General features: G+C 36.5%; 1 protein-coding gene across 1 annotated transcript in view; it reads left to right on the top strand.

The window, feature by feature from the left end:
* Positions 1–22,728: 22,728 nt before the first annotated feature.
* LOC307185332 (UDP-glucuronosyltransferase 2C1-like) overlaps positions 22,729–26,139 on the top strand; it is a gene marked incomplete at its 3' end in the record, with an annotated part of 34,429 nt that continues 31,018 nt past the window's right edge. Inside the window, exon 1 of the mRNA XM_079919480.1 lies at positions 22,729–23,705. Within this exon, the coding sequence (XP_079775606.1) occupies positions 22,985–23,705 (721 nt within the window). The 5' untranslated portion in view covers positions 22,729–22,984. The remainder of the gene's footprint in view (positions 23,706–26,139) is intronic.

The following is a 26,139-nucleotide window of genomic DNA, read 5'->3' as shown; positions in this document are numbered from 1 at the left end:
CATTCACCAAAGGACTCAGAGCCACACCTGCCCGTGCCTCAGGTCTGCCGATCTTGGTCCCTACTGCGGATCCTGAAGCAGCCCTATAACCTAGCTTCAGCCCCTCAACTAACCAACCTTAGCTGCAGCTGTGGTCTATATGTACTCCTGCCAGCCCAGGGACCCAGTGGGAGTCATGCCCATCTGTGCCCCTGGAGGCAGGTTCCCTGACCTCAACCTAACTTCAGGTCCTGCAACCCCTTTGATTCAGCTCCAATCCCTCCTAGTCACAGTCATGCCTGCCCAGGGATCTGGCAGGACACACCCTTATTCATGCCCCCAGAGGCAGGCCTTCAGATCTTGGACCTGGCTGTGAACCTTAAAAGCAGCTCTGTGACCCTGTTCCAGCCTCACTCAGTTGTGGTCCAGGGCTAGTCCTGCCTGCCCAAGGACCCACTCAGTGACCCTGTAGGAGTCCTCCCAGGAACCTGGAGAGAGTCACACCTACACAAACACCTGTAACAGTTCTGCTGTATGCAGACCCAATGGCGAACATGTTAGAGACCATGACAGCGTTAATCATAAAAAAAGAAAAATGATAAATTGAAGCACATTAAAACAAATAGCTTCCACTCATTAAAGACATCATGGAAAGAGTGAATAGACAAGGCACAGAGTGAATGGGGTTTACAATGGATTTTAACATATGCCCCATCACCCAGAAGTAGCTAGCCTAATTGAAAGATGGAATGGCTCACTGATGAGTTACAGCAACACTTGGAAGGCAACACCCTGAAAAGATTTTTTGTTTGTTTTATAGGAGACAGTGTATGCTTTAATTCAGAGACTATTATATAGTGATATCTCCCCATATCCCGCATACGTAAGTGCCAGAATCAAGAAGTGGAAGTGGGATTATACTCTTACACCTGCAGAATTTTTGCTTCCCATTCCATCGACTGACCTCAGTTCTCAATGGGGAACCTTTCTGTCACCAAGTCCAAACTTGTACTGTTCATCACACAAAAGGCCAACAAATTGAAAGATGACGTGTTGGGGCAAGGACTGAGGAGATGGTGGACTAGTGTCCCAAAGAACCATCTTACTCAAGCTAGAATTCAGGTTTCTTTTATACTGAAAGAGAATTGGATGTGGCTGGTTGGTGCAAACTTCTTGGTGCTGGCCAGACCCAGAGGGGATGTGATAATCCTTTGCTCTTGCACCTGTCCACATAGGTCTAGTCACAATATTCCTATAAACCTCCAAAAAGACAAATATTATTCTCTGTTTTGCAACTTTTTATCTCTATGTGAATGAAAAGTTTTATACCTTTAAAGATCAAGCCTGGGAGGCAGAGCCTTGAGAAAGGGCTATTATATATATTCCAGGCTATAGGCAACATTCTTTTACAAAGGGACAGAGCCAGTATCACTAAGCACAGGCAACAGAGCACAAAGGTTAGAGCTAAAGGAATGGGTCCAATATGGAGTCAGGTTTGTTCTTCTTATTTGATTTCCACCAGGGGACTCAATAATGGTTCCACTGAATCGGAAGATGAGACTACCACCTAGTCACTTGGGGCTTTTTTTGCCTCTCAACCAAAAGGCAAAAAAAAAGAAAAGTTAATCTATTGTATGGAGTGACTCATTCTGATTATCAAGGGGAAGTTTAGCTGCTGTGACAAAATGGAGATAAATAGGACGATGTCTTGAACTCAGGGGATTCTCTGGAATGCCTCTTTTGCTTCAAAACCAAGTTGCAAATCTTAATGGAACACTAACAGCAACCAAGTAAGGCAAGTTGGTTAAAGAAGCACACCTTGTAGGAGTGGAGATTTGGATCACCCCTCCAGGTAAAGAACCCAGAGAAGTTTCTGGCTGAAGACAAGGAAGTATGAGATGGGCACTAAAGAAGAAAACCACAGATATCAACTATGACATAATAACCAATTTACAGAAATGAGGACTAAAGTATCTTTGATATTTTCTCTTTTCTTGTTATATGTATGTGTTATTTGTATATACTAACTGTTTTCTTCTTCTCTCTCCTTCCCATTTTATTTCATATATGAGCTGTTAGAGATTAACTCACAATATGATCTTTGAATAACAGAATATTTATGGACATGATGACTGAATTTAAAGAGTGTTTTTTAAATGTTTATCTTGGAGAAATTATACATATAAAAGTCAATTATTTACTTACATTCAAATGTAAAATTTAAGTGAATAAAAGTCAATGCACAGAATAAATGGAACAGGACTGAAGTAAGAATATTATTATGTACTGAATAGGTCTAATTTTATAGAACGATTACCTCTAATGATTAATTACCTTGGCCACACATCTCCATGTTGGAATCAGATGGCCCAGCATGTAACAAGTTCTCTGATTTTGGACAAGATACATATTACCTATAAAAATATTACTACCTATAAAATCTGGATGGCTTAGGGTCGCTATAAGGATAAAATGAGATAATGTACACAACGAACTCAGTTCAGTGAAATTGGTAGACATTTAATAAATGTAAGTCATCCATTCATTCATTTTTCTCATTCAACTTATTTACCTTGCACTTACAGTGGAATAGACAGTCTGTTAGGTCCTGACACCTCTTTTCATGGAAATTAAAGTCATTTATAGGAGGAGGTGACAGATATTAAACTTCCACTTCAACAATTTTTACCTAAATTGGTCTCACTTCTCCAAACCTGTTTGTTTCTTTTACAGCATTTATGATCATTTTTCCCTTGGTTTTTGCCTGTTTCCTTTTTCTATCTTCTTTTTTAGACTATAAACTTAAAAAGGCAGGGATTCTTTCTGAACTGTCTCTCAGTCATCACAATGCACAGCACAGTGTATAACATCTATAAATAATTGTTGTTGAAGATTTTTAAATAAACAAATTATCATTCTAATACATAATTACATATAAGTACTCTAAAAAGTTGTAACAAGAGACTCTAAAAAAAATAACGAACAGAAGTGACAAATGAGAAGAAAACAGAAACAAAAGAAGATGCCAAGTTTTCCACTCTAAAGGAGAAAATGGAAAAACTGTTGCAGAACAAAACTTGGGTTCATTCACCTTATGTGCAGAAAAGCTAATCTACTGACACCTATTGGTGATGAAGTGGACTACAGCATTTATTGCAAGGCATCAAACAAGGAGAAGAGACAGCTAATGCTCAAAAGACCTGAACTCCCTAATGACTTTCAGAAAACGGTTTTTAAAAAAAATTATGGGACTTCCCTGGTGGTGCAATGGTTAAGAATCCACCTGCCAATGCAGGGGACACAGGTTTGAGCCCTGGTCTGGGAGGATCCCACATGCCGCGGAGCAGCTAAGCCCATGCACCACAACTACTAAGCCTGTGCTCTAGAGCCTGCAAACCACAAGTACTGAGCCCACGTGCCACAACTACTGAAGCCCATGTGCCTAAAGGCTGTGCTCTGCAACAGGAGAAGCCACTGCAATGAGAAGCCCACACACCGCAACGAAGGGTAGCCGCCACTCGCCACACCTAGAGAAAGCCCACGTGCAGCAACAAAGACTCAATGCAGCCAAAAATAAATAAATTTATTTTTTAAAAAAATGAAAATAAAAACAGTATGAGGGAAAGGATCGCAGAGTGTGTGATCAGCTCATGCACAATTCTCTTATCAGTGGTTGGTGTGGTAGCAGGGTGATGTTTTGGGAATCTCATTCATCAACCTTCTGGTTTCACCTGGTCTGGGGTGGTCTTTGTGCTGGTGGTCAATATGCAGTTAATTTTTTCCACCCGGTGAGGGTTTTAATATTTGCAAAACAACTCAAGGATATGTCTCAGGATATGATCTATAGCCTTGAGGAGGAGCTAAAAGTCCTTGAATTTGTTTTATGTCTAAACTATTATTGTTTTGTCTCACTTGACTTTTTTCCTTTGTTTCTGCATTTTCTCACTTCTCTGACTGAATTTCTTTGGATCTCAAGGAAGGCCTAGGAGGCCAACAGTTTTTCTTCAAACAAGAGGCAGGGGTCATGGGGTTCTCTATCCTGGGGAAAGCCCCCCAAGGTCCTGCTTGGTTTCAGAATCAGTTTTAGACTTTATATTTCCCAAAGGAACTATTACCCAGTCACTGGAAAAGCTAAAGAGAAATGTTTTTAAGGTTCACAAATGTGCTGTGTGCAGTTTCATAATGAAAAATCTCCTGCAGTTCTATGACAACAACCTGTAACACAAATTGAATGATTCTTCTTACCACTGCCCAAATGTGGCCTCTGTTATATGTCCCAAGTCTCTCTGTTCAGGCAGCTCTTCATAGTGAACAATTGAAGTAACTTCAGCCAGTGTCCAAACAGAATGGGTGTGGGGACGATAACCCACAAGAGAACAAACCTAGGCACAAGGATAAATCATCTGATGGTGTAGTGTCAGAAAGATAAAGCGAAGTGTGCGCAAAACATTTTGCAGCTGATGCTGCCTTAAATACTCACATGTGGACACATGACATGATCTTTATTAAATCCAAAATAATGAGTTCAACTGAGAAATAGCTACAGTTGTCTGTTAACCTAAAAAATAAAACAGCCAGGAATTTAACCAGCAAAATGGGTTTATCTGGGAACAGCAAATAATTACAATTCCTGACAAGCAGGCTATAGGAAAAGCCATAGGCAAGTCCAATAAACAAAGGAAAGGAATGTCATTTTATAGAGAAAAAGGAAGGAATGTCATTTTATAGAGAAAAATGAAGAAGTTAGGAGGGATTGTTTTGAAGGAAAACCCATTGGACAAAAGTGAGAAATCAGAGCGAAAATGTTCTCACCGGCTTAGTTGCTGGGGTGTTCAATTTTCTGAAGGAGATGCAATGTACATCTTTCCTGTTGAGACCTGTAACTGACAATTCTTAACTGTTGATGACTCTTCTTATTGGGGTCTGTAATTGAGAGTCCTTCCTGTTATTGACCAAGTGGTACTGTGTGAGAGCTCTTCTGACCTCTGACTCCATTTTAAATGAGGTTGCTCTTTATTAATTTTCACATGCCTATAAGGAAAATCTCTGTCCATGTTGGAATGAAAAAGGCAAGGCATTTTTGTTGCAAAAAAATTGCAGCTTATTCGAGTTAACAGTATGGTCTAGGCTGTTGCAGTATAGTCTCTTTCAATGTGCCTTCTTCATCTTATATATGTATTTGATGAGTTAAAAACAGTATTTGAGTTTAAAAGAGTTTGTATATATTTAAATGAATAACATTTTATAATCTTTGTTACATGTTTATATCAGTATCTGGTGGAAAATGTTTTGAGTTTTTTAGGGTTAATTTCCTCTTTTACTGTTTCTTTAAAACAGAGTTCTTAATAACAGTGGAAGTTCCTAAATTCAACTAAACCATTTTGGATGTTGCAAATATTAAAAATATTAGTTTGTTAACTAATTACAGGTTAAGATATTCCCTTTTTAATCTTTAGAATTAAATTAGAACAATTTTAGAATTAATTAGAAACTAATTTAGAATGTGTTTTTTAACTTTTAAATTTACTACATAAATTATAGGTGATTATGGGTCTCAATAACATTAAGAAAGCTTCATTACCTTAACATTATCCTCAGTGTGCCTACTCTAAGTATAAAAGTGCACATTTGAAACACAGCTGCAGAGATAGGTTCCTCACAACTTTTTTTAAAATTTAATTTAATTTTATATTTTTTATTGGAATATAGTTGCTTTACAATGTTGAGTTAGTTTCTGCTCACAGTTTTTTTTAGGCCACACCAAACAGTTTTTATTTCATTTTTATTTTTTTCATTAATTTTTATTGAAGTATGATTGCTTTACAATGTTATGTTAGCCTCCACTGCACAACAAAATGAATCAGCCACATACATGCATATATTCCTTCTCTTTTGGACTTCCCTCCCATTTAGGTTACCACAGTGCATTAGGTAGAGTACCCTGTGTTATACAGTAAGTTCCCATCAGCTATCTATCTTATATATAGTATCTATAATGTATATGTGTTAATCCCAATCTCCCAATTCCTCCCACCCCACCCCTTTCCCCCTTGGTATCCATACATTTGTTCTCTATGTCTGTGTCTCTATTTCTGCTTTGCAAACTGGTTCATCTGTACCATTTTTCTAGATACCACATATATTCATTATTATATGATATTTGCTTTTCTCTTTCTGACTTACTTCACTCTGTATGACACTCTCTAGGTCCACCCACATCTCTACAAATGACCCAATTTCATTCCTTTTTACGACTCAGTAATATTCCATTATATATATGTACCACATCTTCTTTATCCATTAATCTGTAGATGGACATTTAGGTTGCATCCATGTCCTGGCTCAATGAACATTGCGCTGCATGTGTTTTTTTGAATGGTTTTCTCAGGGTATATGCCCAGTACTGGGATTGTTGGGTCACATGGTAGTTCTATTTTTAGTTTTTAAGGAACCTCCATACTATTCTCCACAGTGGCTGTATCAATTTACATTCCCACCAGCAGTGCAAGAGGGTTCCCTTTTCTCCACACCATCTCCAGCATTTATTTTTTGTAGAATGTTTGATGATGGCCATTCTGACTGCTGTGAGGTGATACCTCACTGTAGTTTTGATTTGCATTTCTCTAATAATTAGCGATGTTGAGCATCTTTTCATGTGTTTGTTGGCCATCTGTATGTCTTCTTTGGAGAAATGTCTATTTAGGTCTTCCACCCATTTTTTTATTAGATTGTTTGTTTTTTGGATATTGAGCTGTATGAGCTGCTTGTATATTTTGGAGATTAATCCTTTGTCTGTTGTTTCATTTGCAAATATGTTCACATATTCTGAGGGTTGTCTTTTTGTCTTGTTTATGGTTTCCTTTGCTGTGAAAAGCTTTGAAGTTTCATTCGGTCCCATTTGTTTATTTTTGTTTTAATTTTCATTACTCTAAGACATGGGTCAAAAAAGATCTTGCTGTGATTACGTCAAAGTGTGTTCTGCCTATGTTTTCCTCTAAGAGTTTTATAGTGTCTGGCCTTACATTTAGGTCTTTAATCCACACACCAAACAGTTTTTAAAGCAGCCTTACAAGTAGGTTTTTGGGGTTTTTTTCCCCAGTGGTGGAGAAAAACTTAGACTAATAATCCAGTAAAGAATGCAGATTTTCTTAATTTAATCTTGAGGAATGGAGAAGAATGGTATTATATAAGAAAAATGGGGACTTGTTTTCTGCGCCAATTTGCAAGGCTGGTTTAAAGAGCACAGGAGATAAAGTTATAAAAGGGCTGGACTACTGTAAAAGTTACAAATATGTAGTTAAAGCAAAATTATAGAGGCAAGTTTTGTCATGTAATTTATTCAATATTAGAGAAACAATCAGCAGTATAAAGTACTTCTCTTGACCCTTGACAGTAAAAATATCACAACTGACTTAATCCTTTCCTGTTGGAAGAATTTGCATTTCCTGTTCTGGATGCCACTGCCAAATATCCTGGTACTTTGAGTTGGTGTGCATGACTTCAACAACTGCTTTGACAATGCAGCAGTCTGAGTATTACAAATGGCTGTTAGATTAAGCACTGAGATACCAGGATTTAGTTCAGTTATTTCAATAAACACGTTTATTCTTGGTAGTTCCACTTTATTGAAGTGCAGCAGAGGTACTCTACTGACTCTTCCATTTGTAGTTCCCTGGAAGAATTATATTTTTTCTTGTCTTTTTTTGTGTTTATATATTTTATTTTACATTTTAATAATGTTATGTACTTTAAAAAAGAAATGTTCTGTGTGTATAGATATTTGCATGATATAATGTAGTTGATATTCAGTTCCTCAAAAGGTCTTGCTGCTGTCAGATGTTATGCACTATAACCATCATGACTATATTAAACACAGCTCATATGTGAATAAATATAGGACATTTGGCCAAATAATAATAATGAAAATAATAACAATAATATTAATAACCTAGATTCAAGACTTCACCTCACCATGTCCAGCAATCCAAAGTTATGTCATAAACCTTGTCAGATCACAACCTGTTCTTTAAAGTCTTCCTTGATATCACTAACCAGGTCCCAACACCCTAACTATCTTCCTTTGACTTCCCTGTTCTGAAGCAGTAATAAAGTCCAGTCAAATTACTCTACACCCTTCCTGTAATAAATCAAACGAACCTAGCTCTGGTGATTTTGTATTTAATGAGTTTCTTACTGTAGTGCATTAAAAATGACTTTGTTTGCTTTGTATCTCCTCCTATCAAGAGGTGGAAGCTACTTCTCCACCCTTTGAATATGGACTTGACTAATGACGTGTTCTAAAACTCAATAGAAGCAGAAGTGACCTAGGCCTAGAAGTTACATGCAAGGTGTTCAAAATTCTGCTCTCATCTCAAAAGAGTCCAAGCCTGTCTGTTGGAGAGGCCACAAGAAAGTGAAAATCAAAGCTTCCTACTAATCTGCCAAACTCCAGCCATGTGACTGATGCCTTCTTGTACCATTCTGCTCCAGCTAAGCTGATGGCTAACTCTGTACTGAAGAGTAAGCTCAGGGAAGCTCCAAAGATAACACTTCCCTGACCCCAGACCAAATTGTTGGTCCAGAGGGTCATGAGCAAATAATATGGTGCTGTTTTAACCCTAAGTTTAAGAATCGTTGGTTATTTTTGTGTATAGTGTAAGGGAGTGTTCTAATTTCATTCTTTTCCATGTAGCTGTCCAGTTTTCTCAGCACCACTTATTGAAGAGGCTGTCTTTTCTCCATTGCATATTCTTGCCTCCTTTATCAAAAATAAGTTGACCATGTGAATGTGAGTTTATCTCTGGGCTTTCTATCCTGTTCCATTGATCTAAATTAGAACCCTCCCTAACACCATACACAAAAATAAACTCAAAATGGATTAAAGACCTAAATGTAAGGCCAGACACTATAAAACTCTTGGAGGCAAACATAGGCCGAACCCTCTATGAGATAAATCACAGCAAGATCCTTTTTGGTCCACCTCCTAGAGAAGTGAAAATAAAAACAAAAATTAAAAAATGGGACCTAATGAAACTTAAAAGCTTTTGCACAGCAAAGGAAACCATAAACAAGACAAAAAGACAACCCTCAGAATGGAAGAAAATATTTGCGAACAAAGCAACTGACAATGGATTAATCACCAAAATACGCAAGCAGCTCATGCAGCTCAATATCAAAAAACAAACAACCCAATCCAAAAATGGGCAGAAGACCTAAATAAACATTTTTCCAAAGAAGATATACAGATTACCAACAAACACATGAAAGGATGCTCAATATCACTAATCATTAGAGGAATGCAAATCAAAACTACAATGAGGTATCATCTCACACCAGTCAGAATGGCCATCAACAAAAAATCTACAAACAATAAATGCTGGAGGGGGTGTGGAGAAAAGGGAGCCCTCTTGCACTGTTAGTGGGAATGTAAATTGATACAGGCACTATGGAGAACAGCATGGAGATTCCTTAAAAACTAAAAATAGAACTACCATATGACCCAGAAATCTCACTACTGGGCATATAACCTGAGACAACCATAATTCAAAAAGGGTCACGTACCACAATAGCCAGGACATGGAAGCCACCTAAGTGTCCATCAACAGATGAATGGATAAAGAAGATGTGGCACATATAGACAATGGAATATTACTCAGCCATATAAAGAAATGAAATTGAGTTATTTGTAATGAGGTGGATGGACCTAGAATCTGTCATACAGAGTGAAGTAAGTCAAAAACAGAAAAACAAATACCGTATGCTAATACATATATATAGAATCTAAACAAGCAAAAAATTATATATATATATATATATATATATATATATATACACACACACACACATATATATGGTTCTGAAGAACATAGAGACAGGACAGGAATAAAGACGCAGACGTAGAGAATGGACTTGAGGACATGAGGATGGGGAAGGGTAAGCTGGGACAAAGTGAGAGAGTGGCATGGACATATATACACTACCAAATGTAAAATAGATAGCTAGTGGGAAGCAGCCACATAGCACAGGGAGATCAGCTCGGTGTTTTGTGACCACCTAGAGGGGTGGAATAGAGAGGGTGGGAGGGAGACACAAGGGGGAGGAGATATGGGAATATATGTATACGTATAGCTGATTCACTTTGTTATAAAGCAGAAACTAACACACCATTGTAAAACAATTATACTCCAATAAAGATATTAAAAAAATGGTTGGTTATACAGCAATATGTAACAATGATATTATGATTTATCAAAAACACAGTACATATGTAGCTCTTTAAATAAACAAGCCCAAAGAATATTAATATAGTGGATCAATGTCAAATTGGAACAAAGTCCAGAGTGTCAAGGACTTCTAAGTTACTTGTACAAACTCTTTAATGGTTGATAAACTTTCATTGAGAAACTATCATATTTCCATCTCCTCACTACTCTTAACAAAATATATCTTTTTAATTTGAAATTTATATATTATACATATATATGTGTGTGTATGAATTCTAACAAACACAAAAAATAAGGTTTCTTTTCAAATACTTGAGGGAAAATGTAATGAGTAAAAAAGGGACTTTTCTAATACTCCACTGTACACAGATAATACCTGGACTGTGATAACTGTGAATATTTTACTACTTTTAGTCATGGTGAATTGGGACCATATACTTTTGGAAGAATAGTTACTAGTGGTTGTGATATATCAGGTACTGGATAAATACGAGAAAAACAGAAATTAAGAATAAATGAAGGTACATGTTTGTTTCTGCATTATATTTTCTGTGGTAAATATAATGACAGAATGAGGACTCTAAACCATCATATTAAGGCTAAGTGAGAAAGCCAGAGGAGCGTCCTTAGCAGCATATAAAGAAATTCCCATCTCTTGCAGAAGGAAAAAAAATCAGTGTCATTTTGAAATAAAATATTTCCAGTTCTACTTAAAGTCCCAAATTAGTTTTAAATTTTTCAAAGATCAAGACCCTAGTTGAGAAAGAGCAGAATGACAGAGAAATAGTTAATGTATGTGAAAATCTTGATTTCCTAGATTCCCCTGAGCCTACTCCTCTCTGTGAAGGGATAGCACTTCTCCATTGTTTGAGGATGATATACTGTCCTCTACCCTTCAGAACATCTTGTATCCCTGTCAGTATCTGCTCTTATCTCCCTTCTTGGTCACAGGCCAATAACTAGGGTTAATCACGTGTATAGAGCCAGGTATAAGATGGATCTACTAAGGGAGGAAACATAGTATAACTCAAAAGAACTGGAGGACTTATCCAATATTTACCTGCAGGTACCTGAGAGATGATATGTGGAACTGTATGCTGAGGAAAGAATTAAGGAAAGTAGAATTTAAAGTTGTATAAGGAAGCATCTTTTTAAATTTTAGAGCACTCTCTCAGGACATAGGATTTAATACCTGAGTTTAGACTCCAGGAGAAACTTGGAAAAAGTGATGGACTATAGGAAGTAAAAGTGATATGCTGAAAGTGCCATGAGAAACAGTGAAAGAAGGAATCCAAAGGCTTAGAGCAGTGGATATATTAAGATTTATATGCTTGTAAGTCTGGAAAATCTACCATATGATTGTTTACTGAAGTTATAAAATGTTCATTGTGGCCATACTGTGAGGGCCAGGCTGTTGGCAGTAACAAAACTGAGCTCAATAATGTTAATTGTAATCAAGTCCAAAAATAATACAGACTAGGTAATGGCACTCAGTCATCAGAAGTCAAGCAGTCACAATGATCACAGTGAACAGTGAGGTTAGAGTGGCAGCCAGGCAGCCTTAACCCATGAAAAGCTATCAGTATGGTGATAGAGATAAACAGATAGGCCACCAAAATGGGCATTGTCCTGTCTATACTACCAGAAGAGTTCAAGGATCAGTATCAGAAGGATGAGGACCATCGCTTCACTCAAATCATAATCACTTGCCAAGTTTTAGACCTGGAATTTTTAGACCTGATCCATTGACTAATGAAGAGACTAAGTCCTTTAGAGGAAGAACGCTGTAGCATCACAGTAAGTGTACATGCTAATAATTTCCTCAATTTTTTCCCAAGAGGATGACAGCATCCTGGGGCAACTGATGATTTTTTCAGTCCCTCAAATATATAATTGGATAGAAATACTTTGTCAGTGGCACAAATCCAAACTGTATCCTTGACATGTGGGATAAAAGTTGTAATAGTGGGAAAGGTTGGGTAGAAGCAGTCTGTATTAGAGTCTTAGGGCTGCTATAACAAATTACCACAAACTTGGTAGTTTATAACAACTGAAATTTATTCTTTCACAGTTCTGGAAGTCAGAAGATTGAAATCAAAGTGTGTCAAGGTCCATTTCCTTTTGAGATTTTTTGAAAAAATCCATTCCATGATTCTCCTAGATTCTGTTGGCTACTGACAATGCATGCTGCTCCTTGGCTGTGGTTTCTCTCCAATTGCTGTCTCTCTTCACATCACCTTTTCCTTTTGTGTCTATAAACCCCTTCCATCCTTCTTGTCATAAGAATATCTGTCATTGGATTTAGAGCCCATCCTAAAACCAGTATGAACTTATCTTTATATGCTTAACTTAATTACAGATATATTTCAGAGGTATTGTAGTTTGGGTTTCAGACCACCACAACAAAGCAAAAATCACAATAAAATCAGTCACAAGTTTTTTGGTTTCTCAGTGTATATAAAAGTTATGTTTACACTACAATGTAGTCTATTAAGTGTACAAAAATGTACCTTCCTTGATTAAAAAGTGCTTTATTGCTAATCTGAACGTTTAGTGGGTCATAATCTTTTTGCTGGTAGAGGTCTTGCCTTGTTAAAGACTTAACAGATCAGAGTGGTGGCTGCTTAAGACTAGGTGACAATTTCTTTAAATAAGAAAACACTGAAGTCTGCACATCAACTGACTCTTCCTTTCATGAATAATTTCTCTGTAACATGCTATGTTGTTCCATAGAAGTTTACTCTCAGTAGAACTTCATTGAAAATTGGAGTCTATATGCTCAAACCCTGCTGCCACTTTATCAACTAAGTTTATGTAATATTCTAAATCGTTTATTTTCATTTCAACAATTTTCACAGCATCTGCACCAGCTGTACTTTCCATTTCAAGAAATCACTTTATTTGCTCATCCATAAGAAGCAACTTCTCACCTGTTAGTTCTATCAGGAGATTGCTGCAGTGAATTCAGACCTTCAGGGTCCACATCTAATTCAAGTTCTCCTGCTATTTCCACCACATCTGCAGTTACTTCCTCCACTGAAATCTTGAACCCCTCAAAATCATCCATGAGAGCTAAAATCAACTTCTTTCAAATCCCTGTTAATGTTGAGATTTTTACTTCTTCCCATGAATCACAAATGTTCTTAATGGTGTCTAGAATGGTGAATCCTTTCCAGAAAATTTTCAACAGACTTTGCCCAGCTCCATCAGAGGGATCACTATCTGAGGCAGCCATAGCCTTACAAAATGTATTCCTTAAATAATAAGAGTTGTATGTTGCAATTACTCTTTGATCTCTGGGATGAAGAATGGTTGTTGTGTTAGCAGGCATGAAAACTACAATAATCTCATTACACATCTCCATCAGAGCTCTTGGGTAACCAGGTGCTTTGTCAATGAGCAGTATGTTTGAAAGGAACCTTTTCTTTCTGAGCAGAGGACTCAACACTGGGCTGAAAATATTCAGTAATCCATGTTGTAAAGAGGAGATGTGCTGTCATCTGGGTTTTGTTGTTCCATTTATAAAGCACAGGCAGAGTATATTTAGCATGATTCTTAAGGGCCCTAGGACTTTTGGAATGGTAAAAGAGCACTGGCTTCAACTTCAAGTCACTAGCTGCTTTGGCCCCTAACAAGAGAGTCAGCTTGTCCTCTGAAACTTTAAAGTCAGGCATTGACTTCTCTTCTCTAACTATGAAAGTCCTAAATTGCATCATCTTCCAATATAAGGATCTTTTGTCAACATTGGAAGTCTGTTGTTTAGGGTAGCCACTTTTTTTTGTTTTGTTTTGTTTTGCTTTTTTTTTTTTTTTTTTTTTTTTTGGCAGTACACGGGCCTCTCACTGTTGTGGCCTCTCCCGTTGTGGAGCACAGGCTCCGGACGCGCAGGCTCAGTGGCCATGGCTCACGGGCTCAGCCGCTCTGCGGCATGTGGGATCTTCCCGGACAGGGGCACGAACCCGTGTCCCCTGCATCGGCAGGCAGACTCTCAACCACTGCACCACCAGGGAAGCCCTAGGGTAGCCACTTTTATGAATGATCTTAGCTAGATCTTCTGGATAACTTGCTGTAGCTTCTACATCAGCACTTGCTGCTTCACCTTGTACTTTTATGTTATGAAGTTGGCTTCTTTCCTTCAACTAAATGATTCAAACTCTGCTAGTTCCAACGTTTCTTCTGCAGCTTCCTCACCACTCTCAGCCTTCTCAGAACTGAAGAGAGTTAAGTCTTTGCTCTGGATTAGGCTTTGGCTTAAGAGAATGTTGTGGCTGATTTGATCTCCTATCTAGACCACAGACATTTTCTCCACATCAGTAATAAGACTATTTCACTTTCTTATCATTTGTGTGCTTGCTGGAGTAGCACTTTTCATTTCCTTCTAGAACTTTTCATTTGCAAAAATATTCCTTGATTTTGTGCAAGAGGCCTAGCTTTTGGCCTACCTTAGCTTTCCACCTGCCTTCATAACTAAGCTTTATTATTTCTAGCTTTTGATTTAAAACGAAGTACATTCAACTCTTCCTTTTACTAGATACTTAGAGGCCATTGCAGTGTTATTAATGGCCTAATATCAATATTGTTGTGCCTGAGGGAAGGGGGAGATCTGAGGAGTGGGAGAGAGACAGGGGAATAGCCAATTGATGGAGAAGTTAGAACACGTATATTTATTGATTAAGTTCATCATCTTATATGAGTGAGGTGTTCTGGTGCAACCTCACAACTTAAAATAGTAACAACAAAGATCACTGATCACAGATCACCATCGAAAATATAATAATAATGAAAAAATTTGAAATATTTCAAGATCACCCAAATGTAACAAAAACATATGAAGTGAACAAAGGCTATTGGTAAATGGCACGGATTGACTTAATTCACTCAGTGTTACCACAAACTTTCACTTTGTCAAAAGCCAACATGTGTGATGCACGATATAGCAAAACACAACAAAACAAGGTATGAGTGTACATTTCAAGGACCCTTTCTCTATATAAGATCAGTTTCATAGTTACAACATGGATGTATTTTGGGATATCCACTATAGCCTTGAAACATCTTCCTCTCACCACCACCCTGATCCAAACCAAAGCACAAACACAAGATAAGATCACATTTCTATGGATGGTACAAATTAACGGTCTTAAAAAGTTAAAGAATGCAGGATGATTAGCTCCATCATATCTGGGCCTTGCAAAACCAAAAGATCCTGGAAAATGGTACTGGCCTCCTGCAAACTCATCCAAGAATTCACTCTACTCTCAGCCTCTCTTTAAGATGGGATATCTCTGCTAGAGCCTATTAACACATCTTCAGGTACATAGTAGGAGGTCATTTCTTTGGTAATTGTGTTCTCTGCCATCTCTATCTGAGAAGATCAGACAGAGGGCTCATTCACTTGGAACAGAAACAGCAAACATTTACAATTTTTACTGAGGACTATATAAAATAAACTTTTTTCTCTTCACTCATAATATAGGTCAATGAGATGAATTATCTGGATATCCTTCAGAAAATTGTATGAACTGACTATGTTGATATAACATTGAGCTAATCACACAGGATGAACAAGAAGTGACTATTATGTTGGACACCTGTGTAAGTCACATGCACCTTAGAAAGTGGGAGATAAACCCTATGAATATTCAAGTGTGATCTGCCACATCAGTGACATTAATTGGAATCCAGTGATCAGGGGTATTTGAGGACATGATTTCCAAAAGAGAATAGATTTTTGTATTTGCCTTTCTTTCTACAAAGAGAAAAAAACAGTAGTTATTTGTAGGCCTTTCCAGGAATTGGGGAAAGCATATGTATTCCATCCTGTGACTCATATGCCAGGTAACACAAAACACTACCAGTTTTGAGTGGGCCCATAGCAGAACAGAATTCTGCAGTTGGTGTAGCCTGTGGTGGGCTATAATATTAGGTAGACCTTATAGTATTAAATACATCAATAGTGAGAAAAGACACTGTACGGAATCTCTGCCAAGGTTAATGGCAGAATCACAACACAGCATTACAAAGTCATCTAGACTGAAGAATTACATGTGTTTGGAAAAACAACCCCTGGCATGCTATGGGACCCTGTTAGAGATGGAACATTCAACCATAGGACAGAATATTATTTCCTACCAGAGATTATCCATCATAGAATAGGGAATAAGCAATAAAGTAGGCAAAATTACCCAGCCAGGTCACATCAGACAGCCTTTATTATCATCCACCCCAGTGCCTGTCCCTAGAACAAATTAACAAAGTGGTGACAGTGAGTGGAGCTATGCATGGGCTCCAACATATGGGCTCCTGTTTACCAAGGCTTATGTAACTACTCCCTAACTGAGTATCAAGATGATCACATCTGCTAGGAATCTAATTAAACACTGAGTTCCTGATAAGGCACTGTTGTATGAGTAGACCAACTGGATACTGGGGGCCAATTTCCTAACTTGGATCTCTTCCACACTGGCTATTTACCCTGACAGGAATAGTCACGTATACTAGGAATTATTTTATCTTATTAACTGCATGAACTCTGCAAAAAGGTCACATTCCATTAACCAGGAATTTTAGCAATTTTAACAGTTCATAACACTGAAAGATATAAAAATGGTAAAAAAATCAAAATATTTTAAGGCCATGGGTGAAAATTGACTTCAGCGTGTGAACACAAAGTCTTATGAGTAGCTTACTTATTTGGTAGAAAACAGTATGGGATATTTTGAATTTCCAAATTATGCTGTTCCTATCCTAGATGTCAATTCGCCTCAAATTCTAATTTCTTTTTCTTCAATCATTGATGCCCCCAGTTTCTGCTGTTGATTCTGTTTGGGGCAATGTAATCTCAAAAGTGGCTACAGTCAGAAAGCTATAGTGATCTTAGGGTTCACATCATTAGCTTCCCTTCTCTTAGTTGTCATGTTTCTGTGATGCCTGATATTCATAACTGAAAATAGTGTTACGTATAATTTGTCCAGTTTTCTATTTGCTCATGGCAGAGGGTTAGTCTGGTCCCTGTTAACCCTATCATGGCCAGAAATGGAGTCAATACCTTAAATGACTTAATTACTAAGCAGTTTAACCAACTTGGAATAGTCTTTGAGTAGACAAATGGGAGCAGAAACTGAGGAAGATTTCTAACAAAAAGGGAATTTTTGTAATGTAGAAATTCAGTGACTTGCTGAACTCATATGCAAGAGAAAGCACACCCTTTTGTTTTTCCAAACTTATTAAGATTAGGAGAACAAAGTAAACACCTTTTATTCCTGCTAAAGTACATCCAGGCCAGTAAACACCTAATAATATTGAGAGAGTAATGTTGATAATGGATAAATTTGTTGGCTCTGGGTCAAAGTTCTTTAACTCTTCTGTAGTTCATGACAAATATAATTCTGAAAAAGCGTTGATGCAGAGAAATTTTTCGTGACATCTAAGCATTATTTAAAATTTTATTTTTTCCAGTTTATCGAGATAAAATTGACACATAACGTATAATTTTGAGGTGATTTGAAATGCTTATATATTACAAATATATACTGGTATTAATTAACACCTCTATGACATCACATAATTATCATTCTTTTCTTTTGTGGTAAGAAAACTGAAAATCTATTCACTTAACAACTTTCAAGCATAATACAATACTATTAACAATAACCATTCTGTACATTGAATGCCCAGAACTTATTCATCCTATAACTGGAAGTTCGTGCCCTTTGACCATCTTCTCCCCCTTTACCTTAACCCTCAGCCCCTGGAAACCATCATTCTATTCTCCGTTTCTATAAGTTTAGCATTTTTAGATTCCATATATAAGTGATATCATACAGTATTTGTCTTTCTCTATCGGACTTATTTAACTTAACATAATGACCTCAAGGTCCGTCCATGTTGTGGCAAAAAGAAAGACTTCCTTCTCTCTCACAGCTAAAGAATTTTTGATTGTATGCAATGTATCACATCAACTTTATCCACTGATGGACTCAGGTTGTTTCCATATTTTGGCTGTAGTTAATAATGCTGAAATAAACATGAAAGTGCAGATATCTCTCCAAGATTCTGTCTCCATTCCCATTGGATATATACCCAGAAGCAGAATTGCTTAATCATGTGGTAGCTTTATTTTTCTTTTGAGAAACCTACATAGTGTTTTCCATAGTAGCCATATTAATTTACATTTCCCAAAACAGTATACTAGAGTTCTCTTTTCTCCACATCCTAACCAACACTTTTTTTTTTTCTTTTTTTTTGCGGTACGCGGGCCTCTCACCGTTGCAGCCTCTCCCGCTGCGGAGCACAGGCTCCGGACGCGCAGGCTCAGTGGCCATGGCTCACGGGCCCAGCCACTCTGCGGCATGCGGGATCCTCCCGGACCAGGGCACAAACCCGCGTCCCCTGCATCGGCAGGCGGACCCCCCAACCACTGCACCACCAGGGAAGCCCCCTAACCAACACTTTTTATACTTTGTGTTTTGATGATAACCATTCTAACAGGAGTGAGGTGACATATCACTGTGGCTTTGATTTGCATTTCTGTGATCTTTAAAAATGTTGAGCACATTTCAATGTAGTTGTTGGTCATATATATGTATTCTTTGGAAAAATTATTCAATGTGTCTGCCCATTTTTAAATTAGATTTTTTTTTTTTACTGTTAAATGTATGAGTTTTTTCTTAATTAATTTTTAGTGGAATATAGTTGATTTACAATGTTGTGTTAGTTGCTGTACAGCAAAGCAAATTGGGAGATTGGGTTTGACATATGAATTCTTTTTATATTTTGGATATTAATATCTTATCAGATATATGATTTGCTAATATCTTCTCCCATTCTGTTACCTTCTCTTTTGTTGATTTTTCCTTTTTCTGTGCAGAACTTATTAGTTTGATAAGGTCCCACTTGTCTATTTTTGCTCTTGTTGCTGTGCTTTTGGTGTCAATCCAAAAAATCATTGCCAAGACCAATGTCAAGGGGCATTTCTCCTGTCTGTTTCTCTAGGAATGTTTTCAGTTTTTGTTATCATATTTAATTCTTTATCCATTTCACGCTAATTTTGTGAGTGGTGTTGTATAGGGGTTCAGTTTCATTCTTCTACCTGTGGTGATCTGGTTTTCCTACCCCATTTACTGAAGAGATTATCCATTCCCCATTTAGAGTTATTGGATTTTGTGTCAAATATTAGTTGACCTTACTTATGACAGCTTTTTTTTGAACTTTCTATTCTGTTCCATTGGTCTATGTGCATATTTTATGCCAGTGCCATACCGTTTTGATTATTATTCCTTTGTAATATAATTTGAATCAGGAAGTGTGATGCCTCCAGCTCTGTCCTTCTTTCTTGAGATTGCTTTGGCAATTCAGGGTGTTTTGTGGCTCCATACAAATATTAGGATTGTTTTTTCCTATTTTTGTGAAGATGCGTTGGAATTTTTATATGAACTGCATTAAATAGAGAACGCTTTGGTTATTATGGACATTTTAACAATATTCTACTCATCCATGACTTTGTATATCATTATAATTTCTTGTGTCTTCTTCTATTAATTTCAAAAATGTCATAGTTTCCTGTGTACAGAACTTTCCTTTCACCTCCTAGGTAAATTTATTCCTAAGCATTTTATTATTTGTTATGCCATTTTGAATGGGATTATTTTCTTTGTCCCTTTTTTAGGTGTTTTGTTAATGGTGTATAGAAACACAACTTATTTCTTTTATGTTTATTTTTATCCTGAAAATATACTGAATCCACTGATTATTTCTAACAGTTTTTTTGGTGGAGTCTTTAGAATTTCCTATATATAAGATCATGTCATCTGCAAAGAAACACAATTTTACTTTTTCCTTTCAAATTTGGATGTCGTTTATTTTATTTATCTATTTATTTATTTATTTATTTTTGGCTGATTGCTCTGGCCATGACTTCTCATACTCTGTTGAATAGAACATATTCGTTGTTCCTGGTGAAACTTCAGAGGGAAAGTTTTCAATGTTTTATTATTTGCTATTATGTTATCTGTGGGTTTGTCATGGATTGCCTTTATTATGTTGTCATGTTCTTTTTATACCGAGTTTAAGTGTTTTTATCATGAAAAGATGTTGTTTTTCCAAACTTTTTGCATCTATTGAGATGATCACATAATTTTTATTTTTCATTCTCTTAATGTTGTGTATCACATTATTGATTTACTTATGTTGACCCATCCTTGAATCCCAGGGATAAATCCCATTTGATCATGGTGTATGGTCCCTTTTTTTGCACTGTTTAATTTGGTTTGTTAATGTCCTATTGAAAAATTTTATGTCTATATTCATCAAAGATATTGGTCTGTAATTTTTTACTCACTCAGATTTTGTTTTTCTGGGAAATTATTTATCTCTATTTTTGAAGGACATCATTTTCAGGTAAAATATTTTGGGTCACAGATTTTGTCTTTCAGAACTTTGAATATACGAACCAACTCTGTCCTGGACTGTGAAGTTTCTACTGAGAAATCCAATAATATTCCAATGGGTATTTCTTTGTCTGATATGAGGTGTTTTTTAGACTTTCTCAGAACATTTCTATGGATACGTCTGTTCCACATTGCTTCTTCCCTCTTGTGGGGGATTTCTTTCAATTGTATGTCTCCTATTGATCCCACAATGCAAGTCACATGTTGAGAATCTTCCATTTATTTTCCCTAGTACTGAGTCCTGAAATGTTAGTTTGTGAGTATTCTTCCAATCCAACAGACATGGGTCTGATTTCTGCACTTGCTAATTCCTGCTGTCCATGGCAGTGCACAGAAGGATACATTTTTGTGGGTCAGGGAGGAGGAGCAGAGTGGTGTGGGTGAGATACACGAAGCACTGGAGAAACCTGTGGTCACTCAGAGGGGTCTGCAGATGAGGTGCCCAAGGAGATGGTGGGAATCCTGATGGAGTCCACAAATGGTTTAGCAGGAAGAATCACAAAGTGGTTAGTAGCAGTGCTTTGATGAGTTTAAGGCCTGGCAATGATCCCAGCCTTTCGTAGCCCCTACGCTTTTCAGATCACCTCAGTAATCTCGGTAAGGTGAGGAAAAAGTGTACATTCCTTATTGCTGGGGAAACCAGGCACTCACTCATACAACTTCACTTTCCCCTGTGGGAGACATTACATTTCACATGTATCTTTCCTGGCACTAAGCCACAATAATGTGGAAAGGAATGACACAGAAAAATGAAACTATTCTTCTTACCCTCTTCAATGCACACATTTTTGGAATTATTTGCTTCAGTGGTGGAACAAAACTTCTTCACTAGACTTTCTGATTCCCAGAAAGTTATGCTCACCCCTGGGGGAATGCCAAAATCACTGTTCTCTGTGGGGATGACAGTAGAGATATCCTATTCTGCAGTCTTGCTGATGTCACTACAGAAAAGAAATTCTTACCATGAAAACCTCAAAGGAAGCTGATATCAATGGAGGTGGAACAACATAAGATTAGAAAACAAGTCAGGATCTTGTGGGTCATTTCAGAGAGTATAGGTTTTAATGTATAGACGAGAGAAAGTTATTAAAGCATTTTACTCAAGTATGATAATTTCTGAAACAGATTTTTTTTTGAAAATCAGAGAAGTTTCTCTATGGAGAGTGAGTTGCAGGTATGCAGAAGTTGAAGCAGTGATATCAGAAGGGTATTGCAGTAAGTCAAAGTTAGATATAAAAATGACTAGAGTCAGATAGATGCAGTGAAGACTACAAATGAAAATAGGTTGATTTATAATTTGTGAGTAGAATGTATAGAAATAGTAAGCAATTGAATAATTACACAATTATATTTTTATTAAGGACCAGTTATTCTCATGATAATGTTATTATCATCATATATTCTTATTGATTAATTGCTTGAGGAAAATCAACTTTTTAAGCAAAAGGATTATAGATGAAGTTATTGTCCTAAATATCATTGAATACATTTCTACATGGTATAGTGTCTTCCAGTGGTGAAGATCCAAGCAAAAAATGGAATTTTACATTATAAAAAGTATCTTAGAACAGGAAGGCAAGGAAAATAGAATTGGATGTGCTGGAAGGAAGGATAAGATTATCTAATTATGTTCTTCATGACTTCTGCATTCTAAGATATCTCTTCTCGATATAACATTAATCTGATGAGAACCAGAACTTGAACTCCTATCTTCAATAACAGTAAAAAGATATCTTTTTCTTCTTCTCTTAAAGATAGATGTGATTTAGCAGGAAAGGCACTGAATTTAGCTTCAGAACATTTGGATCTAAATCTCCCTGCCTTAACATCTCAAAGTGTGCATATTTTCTCCTTCTGGCAGTAAGTGATGGCCTCATTCTTATCTGCAATATTTGGCAGAATTATCAGTATGAGAAACACTACAGAGACCATTCTGTTCAAAAGAACATTCAAATAAAACCAGAGAAAAAGATCCAAACAATCTAGTCTTATTTGAATATGCATCAGATGATGATGGATTTTCTTAATATTATTTAGAAATTATTATGGATTTGTGTTTAACTTCACACACCCTTTTTTTGATATCCTCTAAAAGAAGTTTGGTAACTCTCATTCTGAGGTTTGTTTTTTCCTAACTTATTTTATTGACTTTATTGACATTTTTTTTTCCATCAAGGCACTTGCATTTCATTTTACTCCTCAATACAAAGTACACAACTCAAAGTTCAGCCCAACCTACTATAAATTGATTGGGAGGGTCAAGTACAAATCTTTGGATTGTGAGTTTCATGCACTTGGTTTAAGCCCAGATTTAGTTTGAGCAAACTTAATATCATGAAGACTGTGAAAGGCTTCTGTGTCCTTTTCATGCTGCATCTATGGTTCTTTGACTTTGGAAGGACTGGGAAGGTACTTGTGTGGCCCATGGATTTTAGTCATTGGATTAATCTAAAAGTTATTCTGGAAGAACTCCACCTTCATGGACATGAGATAACCATCCTGGTACCTTCAACAAGTTCTCTGCTTGATCATACCAAGATTCCCTTTAATGTGGAGATACTTCAACTTTCAATAAGTAAAGAAAGTTTCATGGAAGAATTCAGTGCTGATCTCTATACACTTTCTTTTGAACTGCCGAAACTTTCATGGTGGGACAGGCAAGTGAAAATGACAAAAGTTATAAAAAATTTTTTAGCATCAGCTAAAAGAGTATGTGACAGTGCTGTCACAAACAAGGATTTACTCAGCAGGCTACAGGCAGCTAAATTTGATATCTGTATTGCTGACCCTTTAAGCTTTTGTGGGGAATTGGTGGCTGAACTCCTCAATATTCCGTTTATATACTCTTTTCGGTTTTCCTATGGGAATGTCATTGAGAGATTGTGTGCCAGGCTTCCTATGCCTTCTTCATATGTTCCTGGCATCACATCAAGACTGACAGACAACATGACTTTTATACAGAGGCTGGAGAACTGGTTATTGTATACAATGAGTGATATGATGTCTTCATACTATGCATTTGCAGAATGGGATGAGTATTACAGCAAGATTTTAGGTAAGAGAAATTTGCATGTAATAATGATTCATATTTCATATGTAAAATGTGAATATTTATCTGACTGTAGGAAAACTTACAAAAGACTTTTTTTTTTAAGTGAGGACCCAAGCTCCTGTTGCTTAACTGTTTTGAGTGAAAACAATAAAAACAGCTCTTTTTCTTTCTTTTTTTAAATTTTTCTTTTTCTTTTTTTTTTTTAGATCATTGAGTACTGCAAACATATCAGAGAAGGAATATTCTCTATATTTCTCCATAAATTCTATTTGATGCTACTAATTTTTTTTCCAGAGTATCTGGAAAAGCCAAATCTGACGTGTGCTTAAGTTCCATAACCTTAGACTACTTCTCTCTTGTTTACTTCTCCTTTTATACACTTGTTTTCTTTCTGATTAACCTGCTGTCTCTCAGGCTTTCTGTTTGCATCCTATCAAGGCTTGATTGACTGATTCCTGGGGTTGGAAAGTGGTAAGCATGAAACTGGAAAATAAATAAATATATCTTGATTTCATTTGCTCTTGTCTTCAAAAGGAGAAACAAGGAAGATTTTTCTCTAAAGGACCATGTTTCTAGACTTTTAAACTTATCCCATTGTTATCTTGTTATTGTTCTATTCATAATTGCATTAGAGGTCAACTAGAGAGCTTTGACACTGAGCACAAAGCTTTTCTCAATTTAAGCAAGTCTGTAACCACTTTAATTTTCCTTTTGCATAATTGATTTTTTTATTAAAGAAACTTTTATTTAATTGTGTTAAGGATGATTTTGCATAGTATATTAGTTATCTTAGAGGAAGCAGTATCCTATTTATATTATTTAGATTTTTTGAGATATAATTAATATATAACATTGTATTAGTTTCAGGTGTGGATGAAAAAGTTAATCAATAGTCAATCTAAGAAATGGACAACTTTATTTGAGCCAATGTGGGGATTATAACCCAGGAGACAGTCTTTCAGAAAGCTCTGAGGAATGTTTCACCCATTAGAAGTCAAAGCACAGTTATATGTTTTTGAGACAAAGGGTTTTACATCAAAGGGTTATACATCAGAGTAATGTATTGACAGTTTACATAGGCCAACAAAGCGAGTAATGAGTTACTGTGACCCTTTAGGGGATTAAGGAAGGAATGTTATATCCTAAGGAGTTACCTTGTTGGCACCAGGAGGAAACTGGCTTTTTTGTTTGTTTCATTTTTGTTTTGTTTGTGAGCAGACATTCCTGTGTCTTCTAAGGAGATCTTGTTAATGTACAATGCAGATGCAAAATGGACACTAAAGGGGAGCAGGGTAGTAGCTCAAATGGCAGAGAAAATTTTACTTTAAATTTTTCTTGTCCTGCCTTAAAATCATTTTGTTTCATCACAGGTGGACAACATAATGATTTTATATTTGTACATATAGTGAAGTGATCACCACTATAACTCTAGTTAACATTCATCACCACACATAGTTAAAAGTCTTTTTTATCTTGAGATGAAAACTTTAGATCTATTCTCTTAGCACATTTCAAATATTCAATACAGTATTATTAGCTATAGTCACCATACTATACATTACATCCCCAGAACTGAAAGTTTATAACTTTCGTCCACCTTTACCTATCTATAGTGCCCACCCTCCAACCGTAGGATCTTGCAACAACCAATCTATTCTCTGAAACGTTTTTTTCTTTTTTTTTCTTTGAAGTTCCACATCTAAATGATATCAAACAGTATTTGTCTTTCTCAGTCTGACTTACTTCACTTACCACAATTTCAAGTTCCATTCTTGTTTATGCAAATGGAAGGTTGTCCCTTTTTTTCATGACTTAATATTACTCCATTGTTTATATAACCATGCTTTCTTTATCCATCACCCATTGGAAAACAGATTGTTTCCATATTATGGCTATTGTAAATAATGATGCAATGGACATGAGAGTACAGTAGGAATTTTATTTTGAGTTTTTTGAGGAATATCCATACTATTTTCCAAAGTACCTGCACCAATTTACATTCCCACCAACAGTGCACAAGTGCTCCCTTTTCTCCACATCCTCACCAGTATTTGTTAACTCTTGTCTTTTCGATGATAGCTATCCTAATAGGTGTGAGGTGATTCCTCATTGTGATTTTGATTTGCATTTCTCTGATGATTAGTGATGCTGAGCACCTTTTTATGTATTTGTTGGCTATTTGAATATCTTCTTTGGAAAGATGTCTACTCAGGTCCTTTGCTCATTTTTTTAAATGAATTATTTGCATTTTTGTTTGTTTGTTTTTTTGCTGTCAAATTCTATGAGTTCCTTAGACATTTTGGGTGGTAATGACAAATCAGATACATGGTTTGCAAATATTTTCTCTCATTTCATAGGTTGCTTTTTCATTTTGTAGATCATTTCTTTTGCTCTTCAGAAGCTTTTTAATTTGAAGTAGTCTTCACTTTTTTATTTT

This window comes from Stenella coeruleoalba (assembly GCF_951394435.1).
Source record: "Stenella coeruleoalba genome assembly, chromosome: 4".
NCBI classification, from domain to species: domain Eukaryota; kingdom Metazoa; phylum Chordata; class Mammalia; order Artiodactyla; family Delphinidae; genus Stenella; species Stenella coeruleoalba.
This window is presented reverse-complemented; position numbering and strand designations above follow the sequence as displayed.